Source organism: Porcisia hertigi, chromosome 32, assembly GCF_017918235.1.
Source record: "Porcisia hertigi strain C119 chromosome 32, whole genome shotgun sequence".
NCBI lineage: Eukaryota > Euglenozoa > Kinetoplastea > Trypanosomatida > Trypanosomatidae > Porcisia > Porcisia hertigi.
Window position 1 is genome coordinate 1,334,843 of NC_090591.1, and position 18,942 is coordinate 1,353,784.

General features: G+C 57.2%; 5 protein-coding genes across 5 annotated transcripts; all 5 read left to right on the forward strand.

Annotated features, from left to right (window-relative positions):
* Positions 1–2,107: 2,107 nt before the first annotated feature.
* Positions 2,108–3,928, forward strand: JKF63_02710 (uncharacterized protein; the record flags this gene model as incomplete). Its single annotated transcript, XM_067898734.1, has 1 exon — positions 2,108–3,928. One exon carries the CDS (start codon positions 2,108–2,110, stop codon positions 3,926–3,928), a length of 1,821 nt encoding a protein of 606 aa, XP_067754891.1.
* A 4,295-nt stretch (positions 3,929–8,223) lies between these two features.
* On the forward strand, positions 8,224–10,503 carry JKF63_02711 (uncharacterized protein; the record flags this gene model as incomplete). The annotated part of the gene is made up of 2 exons (XM_067898735.1): positions 8,224–8,828; positions 8,859–10,503. The coding sequence occupies 2 exons, from the start codon at positions 8,224–8,226 to the stop codon at positions 10,501–10,503; spliced, it is 2,250 nt and encodes a 749-aa protein (XP_067754892.1).
* Positions 10,504–11,586: 1,083 nt separating this feature from the next.
* Positions 11,587–14,457, forward strand: JKF63_02712 (uncharacterized protein; the record flags this gene model as incomplete). Its single annotated transcript, XM_067898736.1, has 1 exon — positions 11,587–14,457. One exon carries the CDS (start codon positions 11,587–11,589, stop codon positions 14,455–14,457), a length of 2,871 nt encoding a protein of 956 aa, XP_067754893.1.
* Positions 14,458–15,244: 787 nt separating this feature from the next.
* JKF63_02713 (uncharacterized protein) lies at positions 15,245–17,581 on the forward strand (the record flags this gene model as incomplete). Its single annotated transcript, XM_067898737.1, has 1 exon — positions 15,245–17,581. One exon carries the CDS (start codon positions 15,245–15,247, stop codon positions 17,579–17,581), a length of 2,337 nt encoding a protein of 778 aa, XP_067754894.1.
* A 488-nt stretch (positions 17,582–18,069) lies between these two features.
* JKF63_02714 (uncharacterized protein) lies at positions 18,070–18,336 on the forward strand (the record flags this gene model as incomplete). Its single annotated transcript, XM_067898738.1, has 1 exon — positions 18,070–18,336. One exon carries the CDS (start codon positions 18,070–18,072, stop codon positions 18,334–18,336), a length of 267 nt encoding a protein of 88 aa, XP_067754895.1.
* Between the last annotated feature and the right edge of the window lie 606 nt (positions 18,337–18,942).

Genomic DNA, 18,942 nt, shown 5'->3' on the forward strand with positions numbered 1-18,942 from the left:
CTCCGTGTTTTTTTACTGTTGTTGTTGTTGCCCCTGCTGTTGATGCCGTTGAGTCATCGCTGCGGGCTTCTTTGTTTAGCTAAGTGCCATTTAAAACACGTCAACAAGGGGAAAAAAGGGATATCAAATCGTCCGGTTCTGTGTGTCTGTGTGTGTGTGTGTGTCCTCCTCTCTCTCCCCTTCCGCCCCCCTTCGCTCTTTTGTGAGGTGCTCGCGTCTGCATGCGCGTGCTCGTCTCGATACGTGCCCCCCTTTTCTCCATTTTTTTTGTTTCTAAAGAAGATGGAAACAAGAATAACAGGCAACGCATACGGCAGCGGCTGCGGGGGGGGGGGGGGGGAGGGGACTGTCGTAGTACTCCCTCTTTTCCTTCTATCCGACCCCTCTCTCTTCCTACCTAAAGTCAGAGGCCAACAAAGGTGGGTGATGTCTATCAGAAGGTGTGTGTGTGTGTGTGTATTGTGGCACTTCTCCGGATGACGCTCACATCGAGCAAGAGAGGAGGAGGGGGTGTGCCAGGGTGTAGACTCGCCTTGCGTGTACCTCTCCCCTCTCCTCCCTGTGTATGGCGTTCCATGGGCTGAGTGTTTGGGGGGCGGGTATCTTGGCGCATGCCAGGCCAGCGTAGGCCTGTTTTGCTTCACCCACACCTCATCTCTCCCCCGAGGGAAGTTCTCACACACGAGCACGCACGGCATGTCGTTGCGGCTACTACTGAGCGAGTAGGAGAGGGGATGGAGGTGATCAAATCGCCTATTCGGCCATGGACGGTTCAACTGCCGTTGAGCTTTCCGTACGCACACAGAGGCACACACAAAGGTACCACCAGACGTTTGCCTTCACGGATGTCTCTTGTATGCGCAAGGGTTTGGTTGCATGTACGTGTGTAAAGGGCCACACATTCCTAATTTATCCCGATACCCGTCTCTCACTTTTTCATTCCTCTTTTTTTTTCCGCATCAGCGTACACACGTACGCACATACACACACACACACACACACACAACTCCGAGATGCTGCCAAAAGGGGGTGAGCGCTGCATATAAAGAGCACACCATTGTAGTTGTCGGTGTGGTGCTCTCTTCTCCCCTCTCCTCTCCCCCCTCCCACTTCCCTTTCCCTTAAACTGTGTTCATCTATCGATTCTGGTGAAGGTTGGCAGTGAAGACTGTGTGGGTGCGCGGAGGCGTACCAAATAGCTTCTGGCCCTGCTATCACTTCTGCTTTAGCATCTCCTCCTCTTTCACGGTCTAGACGAGTGCCTCTCTATTGCCCTCTCAGAGGGAGAAGATGTATTTGTGTCTGGCGCGCAGTTCTCAGAGATGTCCATTCTCTGATGATTCCTATGGTGGTCTGGCGGGTTCCCCCCCTCCCCCCCCGTAGACGTTCTAAACTAGGCCGGCGCCAACAAAGCCGGGTGAGGGAGCTCATTTGCTTGTGTTGGTAGGCCTTTGCAATGCTGTCTTTGGATCTGTTGTTGCCCTATATCCGTATCTTTATACTTTTGAAGTCTTTCTCAGGTATGCCTGCTAATATTGATCGCGTCCTAGCGCCAGCTTTACTTATTGCACCTCGGTGTATCGTCCCATCTGGATCGGCAGACGGGAGCGTCGGCTCTTCCAGTGCTCTCGTGAGCACCACGCAGAAAATACACGTACAGGGGCTAAATACCCACCTTACAGAATAAGTCTGTGTGTAAGCTGCACGGTAGCACCAGCACCAGCACCCCGCCCCCCCTCCCCTCTATCGGATCACCCGAGTTCGTGTATGGCGTTGATGCCACGGCCTATTTCTCCACATGTTCGCCTTCTCCGCCCCCCCCCCCCTCTTCCCTCTTCCCCCTTCCGCCTCCCTCCATCCGCACCCCTCAAGGTTCCACTTCCAACAGTAACAACTAAAATCATCCCCACATTGCACGTTTCTGTTTTTTTTTCTTTTGCTTTCCTCTCTTTTATCGCGTTGCAACCGCTTTCTCTTTCTTGCTTGGTGCGTGGTTGCCGCCTCGCTCTTTTTTTTTGTGAAAGGAGGGGGGGGGAGTGGGCCTCGTTGCACAGGTCTATTATTTCATGATAACCCCCTCTGGTCTGGACGCATCTTTTCTGTCTCCATGGCGTTGCTGCATCGTGCACGTGGGGCGCCGGTGGCACTGTCCCTGTTGCTTGCCTTGCTGATCGGTTGTGTCTTGTTCTCTGGACTTGCGAACGTGGCGGCAAAAGGCGACGTGCTACCGACCCCGACGTGGAGCCGCTACTGTGCCACCCCGTTCGAAGCGTGTTCCACCATTGAGGTGTACCAGTACTGGGAGGAGAAGAAGAATCGATTGAACTTCACAGTGGATGCGTTGCTGAAGGAGCCTAGCTCGAAAGACACGCTCACCATTTGGATGGTGATGGATGACCCGGACATAAACGTGGCAAAGAGTTTTTTCCGCGAAGGCATAGATGTTGTCATTGTGCACACGCGCGGCTCACATCAATCGGATTCGTTTATGACGTGCGCTAAGACATCGAAACCCTATGATGAGCAGTGCTGGATGTCTGAGGCGTGCGCGACCGAGCTGGCGGCGGCGGCAAGTATGACTGGCAGTCCCCTCAACATGTCACACTACACGGCAGACCAGGCGGCGCACGACCTAAATCGGGCACTGCGCACCCTCGGCAATGAACGATTCAATGTGGTGTTGGGCCAGGGCCTCAGTAGCATGCTGGTACTCCGTTTTCTGCAGCACCACCAAGACACCCGGGCGGCGGTGGTGCTCTTGGACTACGTGAACCCGCTCAAGTTTGACGTGTACAAATACTTCGGCGGCAGCGGCATGGATGTGGCCCTGCAGCACATCCTAGCTCTCTGCGATGACCAAGTAGGGTGTGTGGGACGGCTGGGTGCGACGGAGGGGTCATGGCACCGTCTGGTAGCCCTCATGAATAGGGCAAAAGAGGGAAAGCTGTCGTGTGCACGGCGACTCAAGTGGGGATCAAACAAGGGCGACGCCACCGTTTTTTTCGATCGGTTACGCGCAGTGCTGGCCCTCATGCTGCGGTACCCTGCCTATCCCTTCCTCAGGAGCAAGGCAGATCTCTTGAGCTTGATCCCATCGTTTCTTTACAGGCTGCAACGCTGCAGCGACCAGGACGTCGCGGCGCTTAACAAACTCTTTGATTACCTTGGTGGAGAAAAAAACTACGAGTGCCCCGGAAGCATTCCGTTACAGATGCATTGGCTTGTAAACCACTTTATCTCGGAGGCGGCGCCGGACAACATTGGCGTGTTCCATAAAAGCGCTGCCGCTTCTCGCCTTTTTCTACCCGCCTTGAGATCCCTATCGTCTTTTCATGCAGCCGCCACTAAATTCCCGCGTATCCCCCGCAGTGCTGCTTCGCAGGTGCTCCCGGTCAATGCGACGCAGCAGATCCTCCTCCTCGCTGCCGACGCAGATGCGCTGCTGCCGGAAGGTGCAGCCAGTCAGCTGGCCTTGGCTTTCCACAAACTTGGGAGCTCGGTGCAGGTGCGTCAGGTGCGAGGCATCGCAAACCAGCCTGCCGCCATGCTCACGACATGTCTGACATACAATCTGAAGATGCTCAAGGAGCATGGAAGGTGGGCGGACGAGGCGCGCTGCACATTGGATTCCCCCTACCAGATTGATTTCTTTAACAGCGCAACTGACGTCTATTACGGCACAAGCGACGCGTGGGACTTTGACAAGCCAAACACCGACGAAACGGACGGCGGTAGCGGCGATGACGACAGTGGCGGCCGAAGCCGTCTGTCAGCGATACTGCGCTTCATTTTCTATGGCCTGCTCCTTTTGTTGCTACTCGGTGGCATCGGTGCAGGTGGCTACTTCGCGTATGGTTACCTCAGGGCGCGTGGCACTTTTTCTTACAGCCGCATCAATGACAATTTTTACGAGAATCTGCACCAATAACAATGTTTTGACAAGTACGCGTTCAACTCTGAAAAACCTCGTCGGTGCGCGTATGCGGCTGTTTTTATTCTCTCTCCCCCCCACTGTCCACCTCAACTCCCGTGCTCCAATCGTTCCTTCTTTTCCAGTCGACGTGCGCAGGTCGTGTCTGCCCGTCGCTCCGTTCTCTTTTTTGGTACATAAATCAAGATATATATATTTATATTTATATGCATGCATGCTTTTATTATTGTTTCCATGGGGTGGCTCTTTTTTTTTTCTTGAGAGGTACGCCAGGTTATTGATGTGTGTTTTGTGCATGTGTACGAGCGTGTGCGCACGCGCGTAGAGAGGGAGGGAAAGGGGAAAGTGAGGTGAGAGAGCCCCAGGGCGGCCTCGCTTGTCTGGTCTCTGTCCCCCTGCGTGCAACAAACGAGGGCGCCCGGTTTCGAATTCAAGGTTTTCCTCTATTGTTCAATTATACCTCATTGTGGCCGCGGTCAGCATACAGAAGCACTCGATTGGGAGATGAGCTTAGAGACGCACACGCACACACGCAGCATTCACTATCATATAGGACTCCCTCTCTGTGGGTGAGTGGAGAGGGGGGGGGACAATCAAGCATATATATGTACATTATGTGTGTGTGTGTATTTATCAGGCTTCGTTGCCGCGAATTCATGTGAAAGAATCGGTCAACTTTTCCTTCACGCCTCCTCCTCTGTCGCCTTGCAAATTGTGCGTGCTCGCGGTGTTCTGTTGCACACATCGCCTGTGGTGCACATTGGAGCGTATCTCTGTGCATTGAATTTTCCTAACATGGACACACGCATACACGGCCATATGTGTGTAAGAGCACCGCTGCACCCATTTGTCCCCCATTTTTTTTTGATCGCCTTCGCTACTTTTTTTTTGGTGGTGCAGTTCACTCACGAGCACTCACACTTGTTTGCGGATCGTTTCCCTGCGTTCTTATTCTGTACGCTTCACTCGAATTCACTCGTTCTACTTACACAGCTACATGTTCGACGGCAGCATCAGAGGCGATGGCTTTCACCAACGCCTATCTGCTCTCTCCGCTTATTCACTGCATTTGGGAGGGTTGTGCTGATTACAGCGAAGCTAACGGAGTTGCTCTGCCCTCCCCCTCCCCCCCCTACACACGTCTGTGGGGTTGACAAAGCCCGTATCTTCCACTCGAGCGGATACTTTTGCCTCCAGCAGGCATTGCGCGCTGGGCACCCCTCTGGTGTGTGCTGCTCTTCGTGTACTGCGGGCATTGGTATCCGAATTAGCGCCGGATTTTATGTTTGGGCGTCGTGCACAGCACGATACGCTGTCGCTGCTCTTCTCGGAGCACTTCTTCCGCTATAGCCGAGGCGCACTGCACGAGTGGGCGCTGCTTTTGCGCGAGTGGGGGGGGGTGCCCTGGATCAGGGGTTTCACAGCCTCCTATGTGAGAGCGCTTGGTGCCGTCCCCAGGGCGGCTATCGGGCGATCATGATGTCGCCCCAGACAGAGGCGCTCCTGTGGGAGCGGTCTCTGCGAAACTTGGGTTTCTATACGTACGCCATGCACATCAGCAATCCCCCCCCCCCCCCCCCCCCGTCGTCCCTGGGGCTGTGGGGCAACCACAGGAAGCGTTGCCGGCACAACCGCTGCCGGACCAAGCATGGCATCGTCGCATCACACGGAGTTTGTGCACCTTCTTCGCGAGCAGCTCACACACGCCTTCCAGCAATTTTCGTCTTCTTCCATTCCAACCGTCAGCGAACTGCACCGCAAGCAGCTGTTTTTGCAGCCTGTGCGCGCCGCCCTGTTCGTGTTCCGCGTTGTTCTGCCTTGCAACGTGCGTGAATCCCTTACGGCGTCACTGTGGCCGGTGGTTCTGCCTGAGTTGCTCAGAGTTCTTTCAATTCGACCCACTGGGAATGATGGCGACCTCACTGTTGACGAGGGCACTAGATCGTCGTCTCAGCGGTCCCTGGCCGAGGTCGGTGTGCTGCGCGAGATTGCAGCAACGCAGATGGAGGCTCTGAAGGTGTTGGACACAGACTACACGTTGTGCCCAGCACACGCTCTTACTTTCCGCTAGCTGTTCACGGACAACGCCGCACTGGCGAGCCTCGCAGCGCTTCAGGCGAGGCAAACCGGGCTGCAGAAAAGAAAATGGCCAAGCGCGGACGGTGCCACCTGCCATCCAGTAGTGAGCCATCTGGAGGTGCTGCGCCTCCTGCAGACATCTTGGCCAAGCGCAGCGGAGGACTTCAACCCTGCCGCTCTCATGAACACGGTGCACGAACCTCGCGCGCTCACAGCCGAGCCACCCCACCCCTCCAGCTTGGGTGTCCTTTTTGTGTGTCCCATTTTCGTGCACGCGGCTCGCGTCTCCACGCCCATCTGCAGCGGACCCAGGGCTGCGGCGTTCCCTGTACAAAATCCCGTCAGCCCACTGCCAGCGCCTCGATGGCGTACACCGCGCTGCCCAGGCATTCGCGTTGCTCCTGCAGAGACTGAATACCCACGCTCTGCACTCATCTCGGGTGGGGTGGGGGGGGTGGGGGGGAAGTCGAAGGAGGAATAAGGGGCAACTTTCTCGATTTTGTGCTACGCAGTGAGTGCGGTCGTTGGTATGCACAACGAGGTCAATATCGCGTATATGTATGACTTACTGGAGGCCGACATGACCCGTGCGGACCCAGACACTATGGTTTAGGAGCTCGACCATAGTATCCGTGGCCCCCCTTCTCTTTCTATTTTTGTGTGTTCCTGGCAACCAGTGTTTCAGCTGCCATGAAAGGGGTTGGAGTGAGGAGAGAGACTCGATCTCCGCCACCAGACCGCAATCAGCTGTTACCGCTGCATTGTTTCGAGCAGTTCCACTTCCTTGGTTTTCCTTTCTCCCTGGTTATGCGCATCTCGTGGTGGGTGCCAGTTTGAAGACGGTCAGACATGTACGTCTGTGCGTTTGACTATGTGCAACATACGACAAGATCTTTTCATTCACTTTATATATGTTTTCCTGCTTCCATGTGGATCGAGACGTGCTCATCGTCAAGAGCACAAATTTTCTTTTTAGCACAGGCAACGACGGGGGATCAGGGCGTCCCCCCCCATACTCGTGCTCCATTGTGCCTTCTACACACTGAAAATGCGGAGGGGAGTGGGTGTGTGTGTGTGCGCGGTGCACGCGTTCTTCATACTTGTCTGCAGTGTAGTTGATGTTGTCTTTTTGTGAGCCGTTTGGACTTGTGTCCTTCTACGATGGGGGTACACTGTGTGTGTGTGTGGGGGAGGGGGGCAAAGTGGGTGGGTATCCGGGGTCCGGTGCTCACTCTGAGATGGGGAACTGAGCAACGTCTTTCCCGATGCTCAATGCCCAAGCTTCTTTGCTGGGGATAGTCACGCGGTCACGAGGTGGGGGTGATGGAGGAGGTGATGGATCCGCTGTTGACGTAGTCTGTGAACGGCTGGATGGCAGTGCGTCGCAGCAACTGACGGCAGTGAGCCCGTTTGCACCATCCCTGGGGCGGGTAACGACTCGAGGTGAATCGGACGTGTGCAGCCTATCCATCAGTGTCCATTGGCGTGCATGTGTACGTGTGCATGGGTGGTGGGGGTCTGAGCCACTTCGAGGAGGCTCACCACGAAGATCCATGGGCATAATGGAGGCCGCTGTGACTCCACCTGCGAAGTGGTGGGGGGTTGGCGGTGTTTGCAGAAGGGGCGGCGCTCATGTGATTGAGCCAGTCATCGCTATAACGCTTGTGTTCACCGACGCCTTCCGCCACAGAATAAAAGTGCGACAGGCCGGGAGGGGGGGGGGAGGGGGTGGGGCGCATGAAGTTGGAATCAAATGTTGCACCGCGAAATGGGCACGCTGCTAAAGGAAACACGCACAGCGTGTGTGTGTGTGTGTGGTCGTCCTTTCGTTTCTACACCGCAAATGCGACTTGCATTGGCTAATACTTCTCTGTCGCTCATGTCGGTGTGTGCGGAGAAGCCAGCTGTTGTGGATCGGATGTATGCATCCGAGTAAAGTGAACCAACACACACACATACACACACGCGCACAGAGGTGCCATCATTGCAACTGATTTCCATATTTCTGCTCCCTTTTTTGTTGAATGTGGACACCGCTCGCTACGAGTACCTCTCACATGAATACAACGCGTATACGCGCACACAAAATTTCTGACGCTGTTTTTTTTTTCCAAGTGCGCGCGCCTTTTCTCTTTCTCCCTCTCTCGCTTCATTTGTCTGCTATTCTTTGCCGCTTCTTTTCTTTTTCTTGTGAAGAGGTGACACAGGAATCGATGAGTGATAACCACGAGGGCTCCAGCAGGGGCCTTCGCCGCTCTCCCTGCGGTGCTTCCACAGAGCATCTCCGTTCCTCTCAAGAGAGCCGCGCCAGCGAGGCGAGCACAGGCACCAACATGTCAGGCGGCAGCGGTAGTACCACTAGCCGTTCGTCGGGGCGCGCTATCACGTTCGCTACCGCCGATCGCGGTGTCATTAGTGTTGCCTTGAGTGATCTCTCCAGCGCACTCGGCATTCGCCGAGCAGATGTGGTGTCGCAGCGGCTGATGTTTCAGGCCCACTCGGCACCTTCCTATCGTACTGGCTGCTCTCTGTTGGGGGGCGCCCTTGGCACCTCTGGAGGAGCTGGGCTGTGCGCCTCCTCCGCTACTGCTACTTCCCCTTCAGCGGTGACGACCGAGTCTCACCACCCCTCTGACAGCCTTTCTACAACTCCACCGTTGACACAACGGCCAGGGCACTACCAGCGGCGGCAAAGCACTCTTCGCGCTACCCAGGTGGACTTTGACACGTCGATGTTGCCCGCCAGAACGGGCCGACAGTCGCACCCGCCGCTGCTGCCGCCGCCGCCGCCGCCTCCGTTGACATCGCCGTCTCTTCCCTTCGTCCATGTGTCGTCGTCGTCTCGACGAGACGGCACGCCACCGCCAGGTGGCATCAGCACCCGGTGCAGGGCACTCGCCGCACCCAGTGGTGTTGAGGCAGCCTTTGCTGGAGGCGTTTCGCTTCTCCTCCGGCGCTCCAGCGCTGACGCTGCTCCGTGGCAAGGCCAATCCACAGAGCGGCGTTCACCAGTAGAGGACGAGGGGGTGCCCGAGTTAGGCGATGATTCGCCGTTGTTGAGTGCGACGGTGTCGTCGCAGGAACACCGCAACAGGGCTGCTTGCGGACCGTACAGCACACCAACATCATCTGCACGGCGCTCAGGCGACTCGGCGATGCGCGCCCGGCCAGCAACGGACGAAAAAAACGAGAGGAGTCAATATCAGCATCACTCTGTGGAAGAGCCCGACCCACCGTCACGGGCTCGCAGCGCCTCTTCACGTCGCGTGCACTTTTCCGAGGATGTCATAGAGTCCGTCCATGTTGCGCGTCCGGAGAACGAGTATATGCGCCTAGTGGTGGTTTACAGTCGCCCGTGGTACGCCTACGTGCTGCTTGTCCTTTTCGGTGTACTCCTCGGACTCTCGCATGCCAGCGTGATGTACCTGGAGGAGGATCAAGTGGGGCTGAAGGATCGTGCCTTGTCTGTGACATTTGTCCTTTTTCTCGTTGTAGGGATGGGAGCTGCCGTGCTAGCGGCGCACCTCCTGCTCTGTTGGCGGCCGGACAGCGAAGAAGAGCAGAGCTTCTTCGAAGACGCAGGGCAGCGCGAGCGGCTACCGCAGTTGTGGTCCTTCGGCGCGCTCTTCGTCAGCGGATCTGTCGCGGCCATAGTATTCAGTCGTTTCATCAGTTCGACTGTCGCGGGTTTCATGGCGGTTTCTCTAGCCTGTCACCTTATTCTGGAACACCTCAACCGCAGTGACAGTGGGGATACTGTAACCCACTGGGATGCACTGGGCTGCGTGACGACTAGCCTTGGCGTGGTTTTGATGGGGCTCGGCGGTGTATTGCAGGAGATGGTGGTTCATCGCCACTCGCCGAGCGTCACCCTTCTGTCATTGTTGGGGTGGGGGCTGAGCGTTGTCATCTCTGGAGTGTGCTGGACGTTCTTTGTGCGACAGCTGCGGGACATGAGCCAGCGTGTGAGCCAGCATTTCCTGCTCTCGACTTCCTTGGTGGTGAGTACACTGACACTTGGCATTGGCGCGTACATCATGAACATGGTCCTGGCATCTGATGAAGCAAACAGTGGGAGAGGGAGTGGCGTTGATGCCCGCGCCTCAGCCGCAGCTAAGTGGAACAACGTACATGTGCTGTGGGACGGTGCGCTTCTCCCTTGCTACCGTTTCTTTCCCGATGTGGTTGTGCTACTCGGTGGCGGCCTCTGCTCCCTCTTGTGCTGGTACGCCTACCACGCTGTGTCTTTTTACGTCGACCACGCTGCTAGCGCCGCGTGCATGGTGCTGGGTGCCGTGCTTTCCACATTGCCTCTTATCGTTGCTCGCGTTCTGCCCATCGTATGGGCCAACGCCACGGCATCCGCGGTGCTGTTGTGGTCCTTGGCGCTCACGGGAATCGGAGTGGCAGTCGCGGAGGCGGGGGCAGCGATGGTAGTGTGGTCAGGATTTCGGCATCGTCGCGAGACAGAGATTCGCATAGTGTTAGAATGAAGCAGCCTTTCTTTTAGTGCGCCCCATTGCCTACAGAAGCTTGTTCATTCCCGCGTTCCTTCTGCCCCCCCCCTTTTTACACACACACACACACACACACGCATACATACGCTCGACATCGTTGTTCTCCTTCCCTCCTCAGAAGACAGGATTACAATGTCTCGTTTGTCTCTTTTTCTCCTGGTTATCGCTTCTTCTCTGTGCACATCACTCAGTCCACACTCGTTGTTGCACGCGTGCCGCCGTCTTCTTGCGTTGCCTCGGACTATTTTCGTCTACGCCGAACCCCTTTTTGCCACTTACTGGAGATCGTGATAGGGAGGGGGAATGCAGAGACGTGATGTTTGCTGTTTTGGTGGCGGCTGTTGCACCCCAATGCATCCCTTTTTAGTGGATGCGCCGGTCAGCGAATGCGCGTGAAGTGTGAGTGGCAGGTATGCATGCTTCACCCAGGGTTGCTCTGCTCCACAGCTGTGTCTCCCATCTGTAATGCCTTCCTCTGCTCGCTCACTTCCCTTCATGAGGGAGAGAGAGAGGGGGGGGGAGGCGGTCATCGTGCGCCCCTCCCCCTCCCAATTGCGCACGAGGCGCTTTGCTCAACTCCTGGCCGCTACATGCGCACATATTCGACCCCCCCCCGTTCTTCGCCTATTTGAGTTCCTCGCTAATCCCTCCCCGTTACTTCATCTCACCCCTTTTTCTTCTTGCATTGCTTCTGTGTGCGTGGGTATGTTTTTTTTTTTGAGGAGACGACGGTCTTGCCGCTGTGCACCCCCCCCCTTCCCCACCACCACCACCACCACCAAACGCGTTGCCCACCTGCCTCTCCAAAGTCTAATATCTATATAGAATATATAGAATATATATATATATATCCCCCCCCCCCCAATCAATCTAAAGAGGACAGGGGGGGGCTCCGTAATCTGAACACTTACCCATTCCAAACCAACAGCCTCTTTTTTTTGGCGAAAGAATAGCGCACGGCGTCGTGTGTGTGTGTGTGTGTGTGTGTGTGGACAGGAGTTCCGAGGTGAGGAGCGAAGCCGTTTACGGCACTACTTTCGATAGTTGCGAGACACCGCCATGGAGGAGCTGCTCGCTACTCAGCTGGCTGAGCTGCGGGAGGAGCAAGAGCGACTGGAGCAGCAACTCGGACACACCGCGCTGGGTATCCCTCACAAAACGTGGCGCGCCTCCGCCACATCCGCCGCAACGGAAGCACACCAGGAAACACGCCGCTGTGTACGCGAGCTCACTGCGCAGGAAGCGAGTAGTACCACCACCACCGCCCCTGTCACAAAGGAGACTGCTGTTTTCATAGATCATGACGGCACAAAAAGAACAGCACAGCACGACGACGTGGTTGGTACGCAGGGGGGATCCCCACATTCGCCGGTGGCCACTGGGGGAGCTACCCGCACAAGTTGGAACTATGAGGAGCGTCTTGGGGAGTTGGAATCCCTGAAGCGCAAGTATGAGTCCTACGCGCGGGAGGCCATGAATCGGTACTTTACTTCTGTGAACGATTACCAGGGTTACAAGGACCGCCGTGAGATTACGAAGAACGTGAAGCCGTTTTCGTTCGAGGCTCGAGAGCTCGTCAAGCCACTGCGTATTCGAGAGCAGCGTGCAGAGGCAGAGAGTCGGGCGCGAGACGCTGCGGCGACACAGCATCGTCGACAGCCGTACAAGGCGACACCTGTACCGCCCTCTACTTTTATGAACAAGTACGCACTGATGGTCGAGGAGTGGTGTCAGCGAAAGGCTGCAATCGAGATGATGGCGCGCGAGCGTGCTCGTATTGCCAAAAATGACGCGGCCTTTGTGCGACTCTCCGCGCAAGGACTGCGCAGCACGCGGGAGGGGCTTATGGGTGTCATCTACGGGCCCGATGGCAAGCCTCTCACGAGGAACGAGCTGCGGAGGCGTGCTCAAAGTGCAGACGTCGCGGGGAACCGGCGCAAGGGTACCGTGGCGTCGTGTCGTGAGATCCCTCTTGAAGTACGAATGAGGCTTTGGCCCGCACTAAGCGACCACGAGCGGGTGCGGAACGAGCGCATCAAATTCCTTGCAAAGGCTCGAAAGTCCGAGATTGACGCAGAGGTTCGCCAGGTGATGCCGCTTCTCACAAGTCCCTCCCCGGCCCGCCACGCCGACGCTGCCAACTCCGTTAATGCCAGCGTAGCCGCTTTACTGGCCGCTGCGAGCTGCGGAAGGGATGGTGGAGCAGCACCGTGCTACGGGGTTGGACAGGCTGCGCTTTCCACCAACCCAATTTCAATGCCAGCCACTGCGGGGGAGACCACCGTCGCCGCCGCGGCATTTTCTCCAGTGCCACCACCACCACCACCACCAGCACCACCACTACCACTACAACCGCCAGGTGTGAGTAGCCCGCCTCGTCTTGCAGCGGTGCCTCCGCCGCCTCTTTCGGTTCCGGCACCCCAGCCCCCTCCTGGCGTAGCCACGGTCGTGCCGCTGCCGGTACCGTCTCCCTCGGTCGCCATTCCCGTGCCGCCTCCAGCCTCCATAGTACCACAGCCCAGTGTCGCAGTGCTCTCCACTTCCCTGCCACCTGCACCAACGGTAGTTCCAACGACACCGCCTCTTCCCCCCCCTCCTCCTCCTCCTCCTAGTGTTGGTAGCGCCCTCCCAGTTCCTCCACCGGCTGCCTCCGCTCCTTTGCGGGCACCGCCTGCTCCTGTCACCGCGCCAGCTTCTTCCGTCACCACAGGTGCGGCGGCTGTTGTGAAAACAGCGAAGCAGAGAACACAGCAAGATGGAGAGGCAGTGTGGCGCCGCTACAATCCACACCTCACATTCAAACCAAACGTGCGGCCGGGTGTGCCAAACTTCGAAGCTCTCTGGGCACAACACAAGGCAGCGCTTGCTGAGAAGAAACAGCAACACTCGACAACGGTGCCGCAGCCCTTTGACTTGACACCTACTGCGCGGGACGGCAAAATTGTGGGGCGCCGGCCGATGCGCAGCGTGTCCGCTCTCGGGCCGCCACATCGCCACCGTTCACCGTCCAGTAGCAAGAGACATCAAGCAACCGGCACGTCACCAATGCCGGCTAGCATCGCAACTGAGGGCGGCGCTCCTCGCGGCACTCGCGCACACGCCCTGCGGACGGAGGCGATCTATTCTCACTACGTCAAACAGTCTGAGGAACGCACCGTGACGGCGGAGGGAGATGAGCAGTTCTGGAGGGCAGTGGCACAACGACGCCGCGAGGTTCGCAAGCGACTGGGTGCGTATCTTGTCGATCACCACGCCGAGCACGAGCGGGCGATCACGGAGAAGGTGCGGGCACTGCGTGCAGCCATGCGAGAGAGCGAAAAGGCAGCCGAGGAGCGGCTGGCAGAAATGAGGCAGAGGGTCGCCGCAATGCCGCCGGTGTTCGCCGAGCCGGTGCACCTGAACGAGCAGTCGAGGGCACGCGCGGAGGTGGAGAGGAGCATCTTGCAGTCACTAAAGGACACGGGACTGGACGGCGCCACTATTAAGAACATCATTGCTTCTTCACCCTCTGCTGCAACGGGCACCGCTGTAGACATTGTGGACACAGCCGACGCTGGGGCCGCGGACGCGAGTGGGCCAAAGGAAACTGCCGCCTCTCCGATCGCTACAGAAGACGGGGACTCAAAGCCTAATGAACCGCCGTCTGGCTCAACTGCACACAGCTCTTCGAGTGGTCACGTGAAAGCCTCGAGGCGCAGCTCTAGCGACAGCAGTAGCAGCACCGACAGCAGTAGTAGCAGCGACAGCTCAGACCGTAGCAGCCAAAGCTTGATCAAAATATCACCGCTTGGGGGTTCCGTGGCTGGGAGACCTTCACGTGCATCTATCTCGACGGTCTCCGTGTCGGTCCCGAAGCTGGCAGAGCCCACCGCTAAGAAAAGCGAGGTCGAGTACAGCGATGACAGCTTTGAATCTTCTGATAGTGACTAACCGCAGGGGAGAGGGTCTTAGCGCTCTGCCCCCCCGCCTGCCGTGCACCGCGCGCTTTACTGAGTGAAGATGGCGGTGACCTGAGGAAGAGAGTCCTTGTGCGTGTGTGCGGTAAGCGCTTGCGTAGAGAAGGCATAGGCGTATGACGGGGCGACCTTCCCCCAATCTTCTTTTTTTGTTTGCTGTTATAGATGATTGTATGGGACGCCGATGCACCAGCGTCATTCATGATACTTACGTGGGTGCGTGCATGTATGTATGCGCTGTGTCTGTTGGGAGAGGGGGGGGAGGAGGAGATGGAATTGGGCAGACCGTGTGCGCGACCTCGCCCAAAATGAGAGTGGTGCCCTGTGGGCATGAGTCTCTCTCTCTCCTTGCCCCCTCTCCCAGACACGAGCATACACACGTGCAGAGATAGACTTTTACGCGCACACCGCATTATGCATAGAAGGTTAGTCTTTATTACACGGATGCCCCCAAATTAAATGATCCCGATCATACAATCGACGACCTCCTGTGATCGCCGCTCTGCGGAGAGGAGTGCCAAAGGGGGTGGTGTGCGAGAGTTGCGTGGGTGAAGCGGCGTACTCTCTCCTGCGTGATGCTTCATTCATCATTCCAGCGACGCTCTTGTTGTGCGGGTACCAAGACTCAAATATATCAGCACTTCACCTTCCTTACTCTTCCCCCTCCCTTCCCCTCCCCTCCCACCACCACCACCACCACCGGCATACACTCACTCACATCGTAGTACTCCAGCTTGTCCGTCAGCAGTGAGGCGCCTTGTATGGGACTCGAGTGGGTGAAGTGTAACCTCCTGCGTAAAGGCACGCAGTCCGCTTCAGCTCACCGATTTCTACCGCAACGCAGGAGGGGCGCTTCCTCCACGGTAGGCAGCGATGTCGCAGGTTCTGCTCCGGCGGCGTCCTCGTCGCTCAAGCAGAGCGCGTACGTGATTGCGGAGAGGATGGAGCCGTCGGGGTGCTCGTGTCTGCTTGTGGGGCACCGCAGACGGCAATCGTTTTCCTCTTCACCACCCGCACATCAGCGTTGTCGCGTGGTGCTTCCCGGAGTTGCTCCTGGCACAGTCCTCCGTACGCGCGCCTCTGTTCTCGAATGGATTCGTAAGTGTAGGCAGCTCCCCGCCAGTACGGAGTACAGTGTGCTAATGAAGGGCGGTAAGCGGGTTGCACGCCACGCTGCTGACATGGGTCTACCAGCCCTACCTTGCGGGATGGCTGCTACAAATGCGTGTCAGCGATGCCCGTGGATGGCGGTGGGGGTTGGTGGCGAGAGCGCTACGACAAAGCACGCCAATTGGCGCGCCTCTCTTCACAGCGCTGTGCGCAAAGCGGTGGGGTCTTTGACCTCCGCGGATGGTGCTGCGGGCATACGCCGCACTCATGACGATGTTATGCGCTGCTGCTCGTTTTCGGAGCCCTTCTCGGTGGCGGTGACACCCAACAGACTTCTGGGCCTTCAGCTCTTCTTCTTGCCGGTGGAGTCGACTGAATCACCGCCGTCGTCGCGTAGCGATCTTGCGAACTCCTCAATGCCCTCTCATGGCACGCCCCCTGCTGACAGGGCGGCGGTCCGCATCGAGCGGGAGGGCTTGTCGAGTCCCCTGTCTGTCACCTCCCAAGTATGTCACGGCGAGTCGACGCCATCTGTCGCTGCCTCAGGGGGCTCCAAGGGGCTTTATCACACGGGGCTCAACTTCACGCAGGAATGCCTACTGGAATCCCTGGAACAAAAGCGACTTGTCTCTGCTTTCGAGCGATGGGCTGCACATCTCCCCATCTCCACACAGGCGTCTCTTCTTGGCGTCTTCATATCTCAACCGTTCACGTCAGGACCGCACCTGGCAACAATGACCGCATTGCAGGTGATTCTTGCGGTAGAGCGAAACACGGATGTCCTTGGCATGCATAGCCCTTTGTGCGGACCCTCCCACCCCGTGGACCTCCTTTCCACCGAGGAGCAGCAGCTGGTTGAAGTGATCACCGCAGCGGCACCGCTCGTTCATGAGGTCGAGGTGCTTGTCTGGATCCAGGACGCATGCAACGAGGCACAGAGAACCACTGCTGGAGAAACCGCACTGCATCGACTCTACCCAGCTGTCTGCCGTAATGCTTCACTGGAGGAGTTGCAGTGCGAGACTTGGAGAGGCAGGACTGACTCCGCCAGGGATGAGGCAGAAGTCCATGAAGTGCAGCGTGGGAGTGCTTCGCAGGCGGTGCGGTGTTGGTGCCATGCGTGGAGCCGAGAGATTTCGGTGAGCGTGTCTCCCTATCACGCCGCCATATCTGCCGTTTCTTCCCGATGGTGGAGTGAAGCGCGCCGTCGTCGATCTTTGTCGGGGGGCATCTCTGCAAATTCTGCGACGTCATCTCCTGCATTGTCTACGCGTTCCGCGGCCGGCAATGGGGTGCAAACATCAGCTGGCGGCTGCTCTCGACGCCTTCCGTGGGTGCCGACCTTCTGGCGCCACCCAGGCGCTTTGGATGCCTGTTGCTCAGTGTTGTTCAGCCTGATTCTGGAGGACATGACGTTTCCCATCGGGGAAACATCTGTGGTTGCCGGAAGCGGCGCGCTCCCCCGACCAGAGAGCATCGAGGTCCACGCCCCCGCTCTTTCTGAGCGTGCGTTAGTATCCACCGGGGCACATGTTGGCGCGGGGGCCGGGCAAACGGTACTTGACGGCGCGGTGGTGGCGCTTGCTAGAGAGGCGAGGCGTTTGGCTGCTTCCAGTAGGGAGTCGGAGGGGACTGGTCATTTATTTTCGAGCGCTGGTCTGTTCTCGCCCACATCGTCGTCGTCCGTCTCATCGCCGACGCCACGGCGCGTGCTTGTGTCCGTGCGAGGGGGTGACGGCACGGCGAAGGGTCTTCCGACGACATTCGTAGAGGAAGTGTTGCGCTCAGCGCGGGCACAGCCTGTGCGTCTGTGCTTTTACGAGTGCACGCTCAGCATGAATGCCTCGGCACTCGCCACGCAAGCTAGTGCGGCTATTCTCCACGCGCAACGCATAGGTCTACGCGTTTCTGTAAACACGGGTATCGTGGATGTCGATCCGCTCGCCTCGTCTTATGTGGCTTACGCGTGTGTGTCGTTGCGTCTGTGAGGCGAGACGAGGCGTCGCTGGCGTCTCCTCGCCTCGCCTCGCCTCGCCTCGCCTTTGCCCCTGTGTGCGTGTGTGTGTGTGTGTGTGGAGATCAAGGCCAGTGGCAATCAGAGAGTGAGCCCATCTAATTCTCCTTAGTTTGGTGTTGTCCCAATCGAGGTTTCCAGTCTTCCCTTCTTCCTTCCTGTCAAGGTGCGCGTCTTTACATGCCCCATTCACGTGTGTGACAAACCGTTGGTAAGGAGGCGATAATCGGTATTCTCACCGGTCCTCTTTCCAACAGAAAAGACATTCACAGTCCGCCCCCCCCTCCCCTTCCCCCCCTCCCCCTTCTTGAGAAAAAAAATCACACACACACACACACACCAACAACACATAAATTACTTTTGCGCATACTCTTTTTTTATTCGTTAAGCTTTCCGTTCTTTGGAAGTCGCGTATGCGTGCGTCTGTCTCATCCCCCACTTATTAGCTGATAAATATTGAAGATGTATTCTTTGTCGCGCCGCGTCCTCCACACACCGTCGATTCGATTTACATACGCACTCGTCAAGGGTGGCGGGATCGCCGCCGCACCCAAGGCACCCACAGCAGGTGCGGCGACGATCACACATGTGCAGACTATTTTCGAGTCTTTCGACGAACTACCAAAACACCTTCGCCCGCGCGTGTTTTGCGACGCGGAGATGGATGTAATCCAGATGGGCGGCGCTGCCCCATACGTACCGAAGCACCTCCAGAAGAAGAAAAAGTAGGGGAAGGTGGAGGTGCTGATCACATGTAGACGAGCAGCGGAGGGTGACGCGTACAGACTAAGGGCCTCCCCCCCCCCCCCCGATCACCAACCCTGATCGATCATTTTTTTGACGTGCATCCACGGCTCCAAATATTCACAAAGTTCAGCGAATAGGAGGCGCAGAGAAAAACGGAGATGTCTTCTCTCTTTATCAGGGGTGTCCTACTCATCCTACCTGCTGACCCACGCGTGCGAACACACGCACATAATGACCCCCTTTTTTACCTCGATCGGAAGGCTGCGGCCTGAGGCAGCGGATCGTTGCACTACGCGGGAGGGGAGGTGGAAAAAAAATTACGACAGTAGATGTGTTTTTCATAGGGAGGCGCTATCCGAAGTTCAAGAATGATATGTAGTGGACTCGCTATGTAGGGGGTGATTGTGCGTGTGTGTGCTGGGGAGGGAGCGATACCCTCGAAGCGCCGTCTGTGCCGGTGGGCTCATTGCATCCGTCGCGCGGCACTTCGCAGAGGCGTTGCCGTTTTGTGATTTTTTTGAGGGGATTGCCGCCACCACAGGCACGAGAGTAAAATATGTTGTTCCTCAACGCCAGCGAATTTCATAA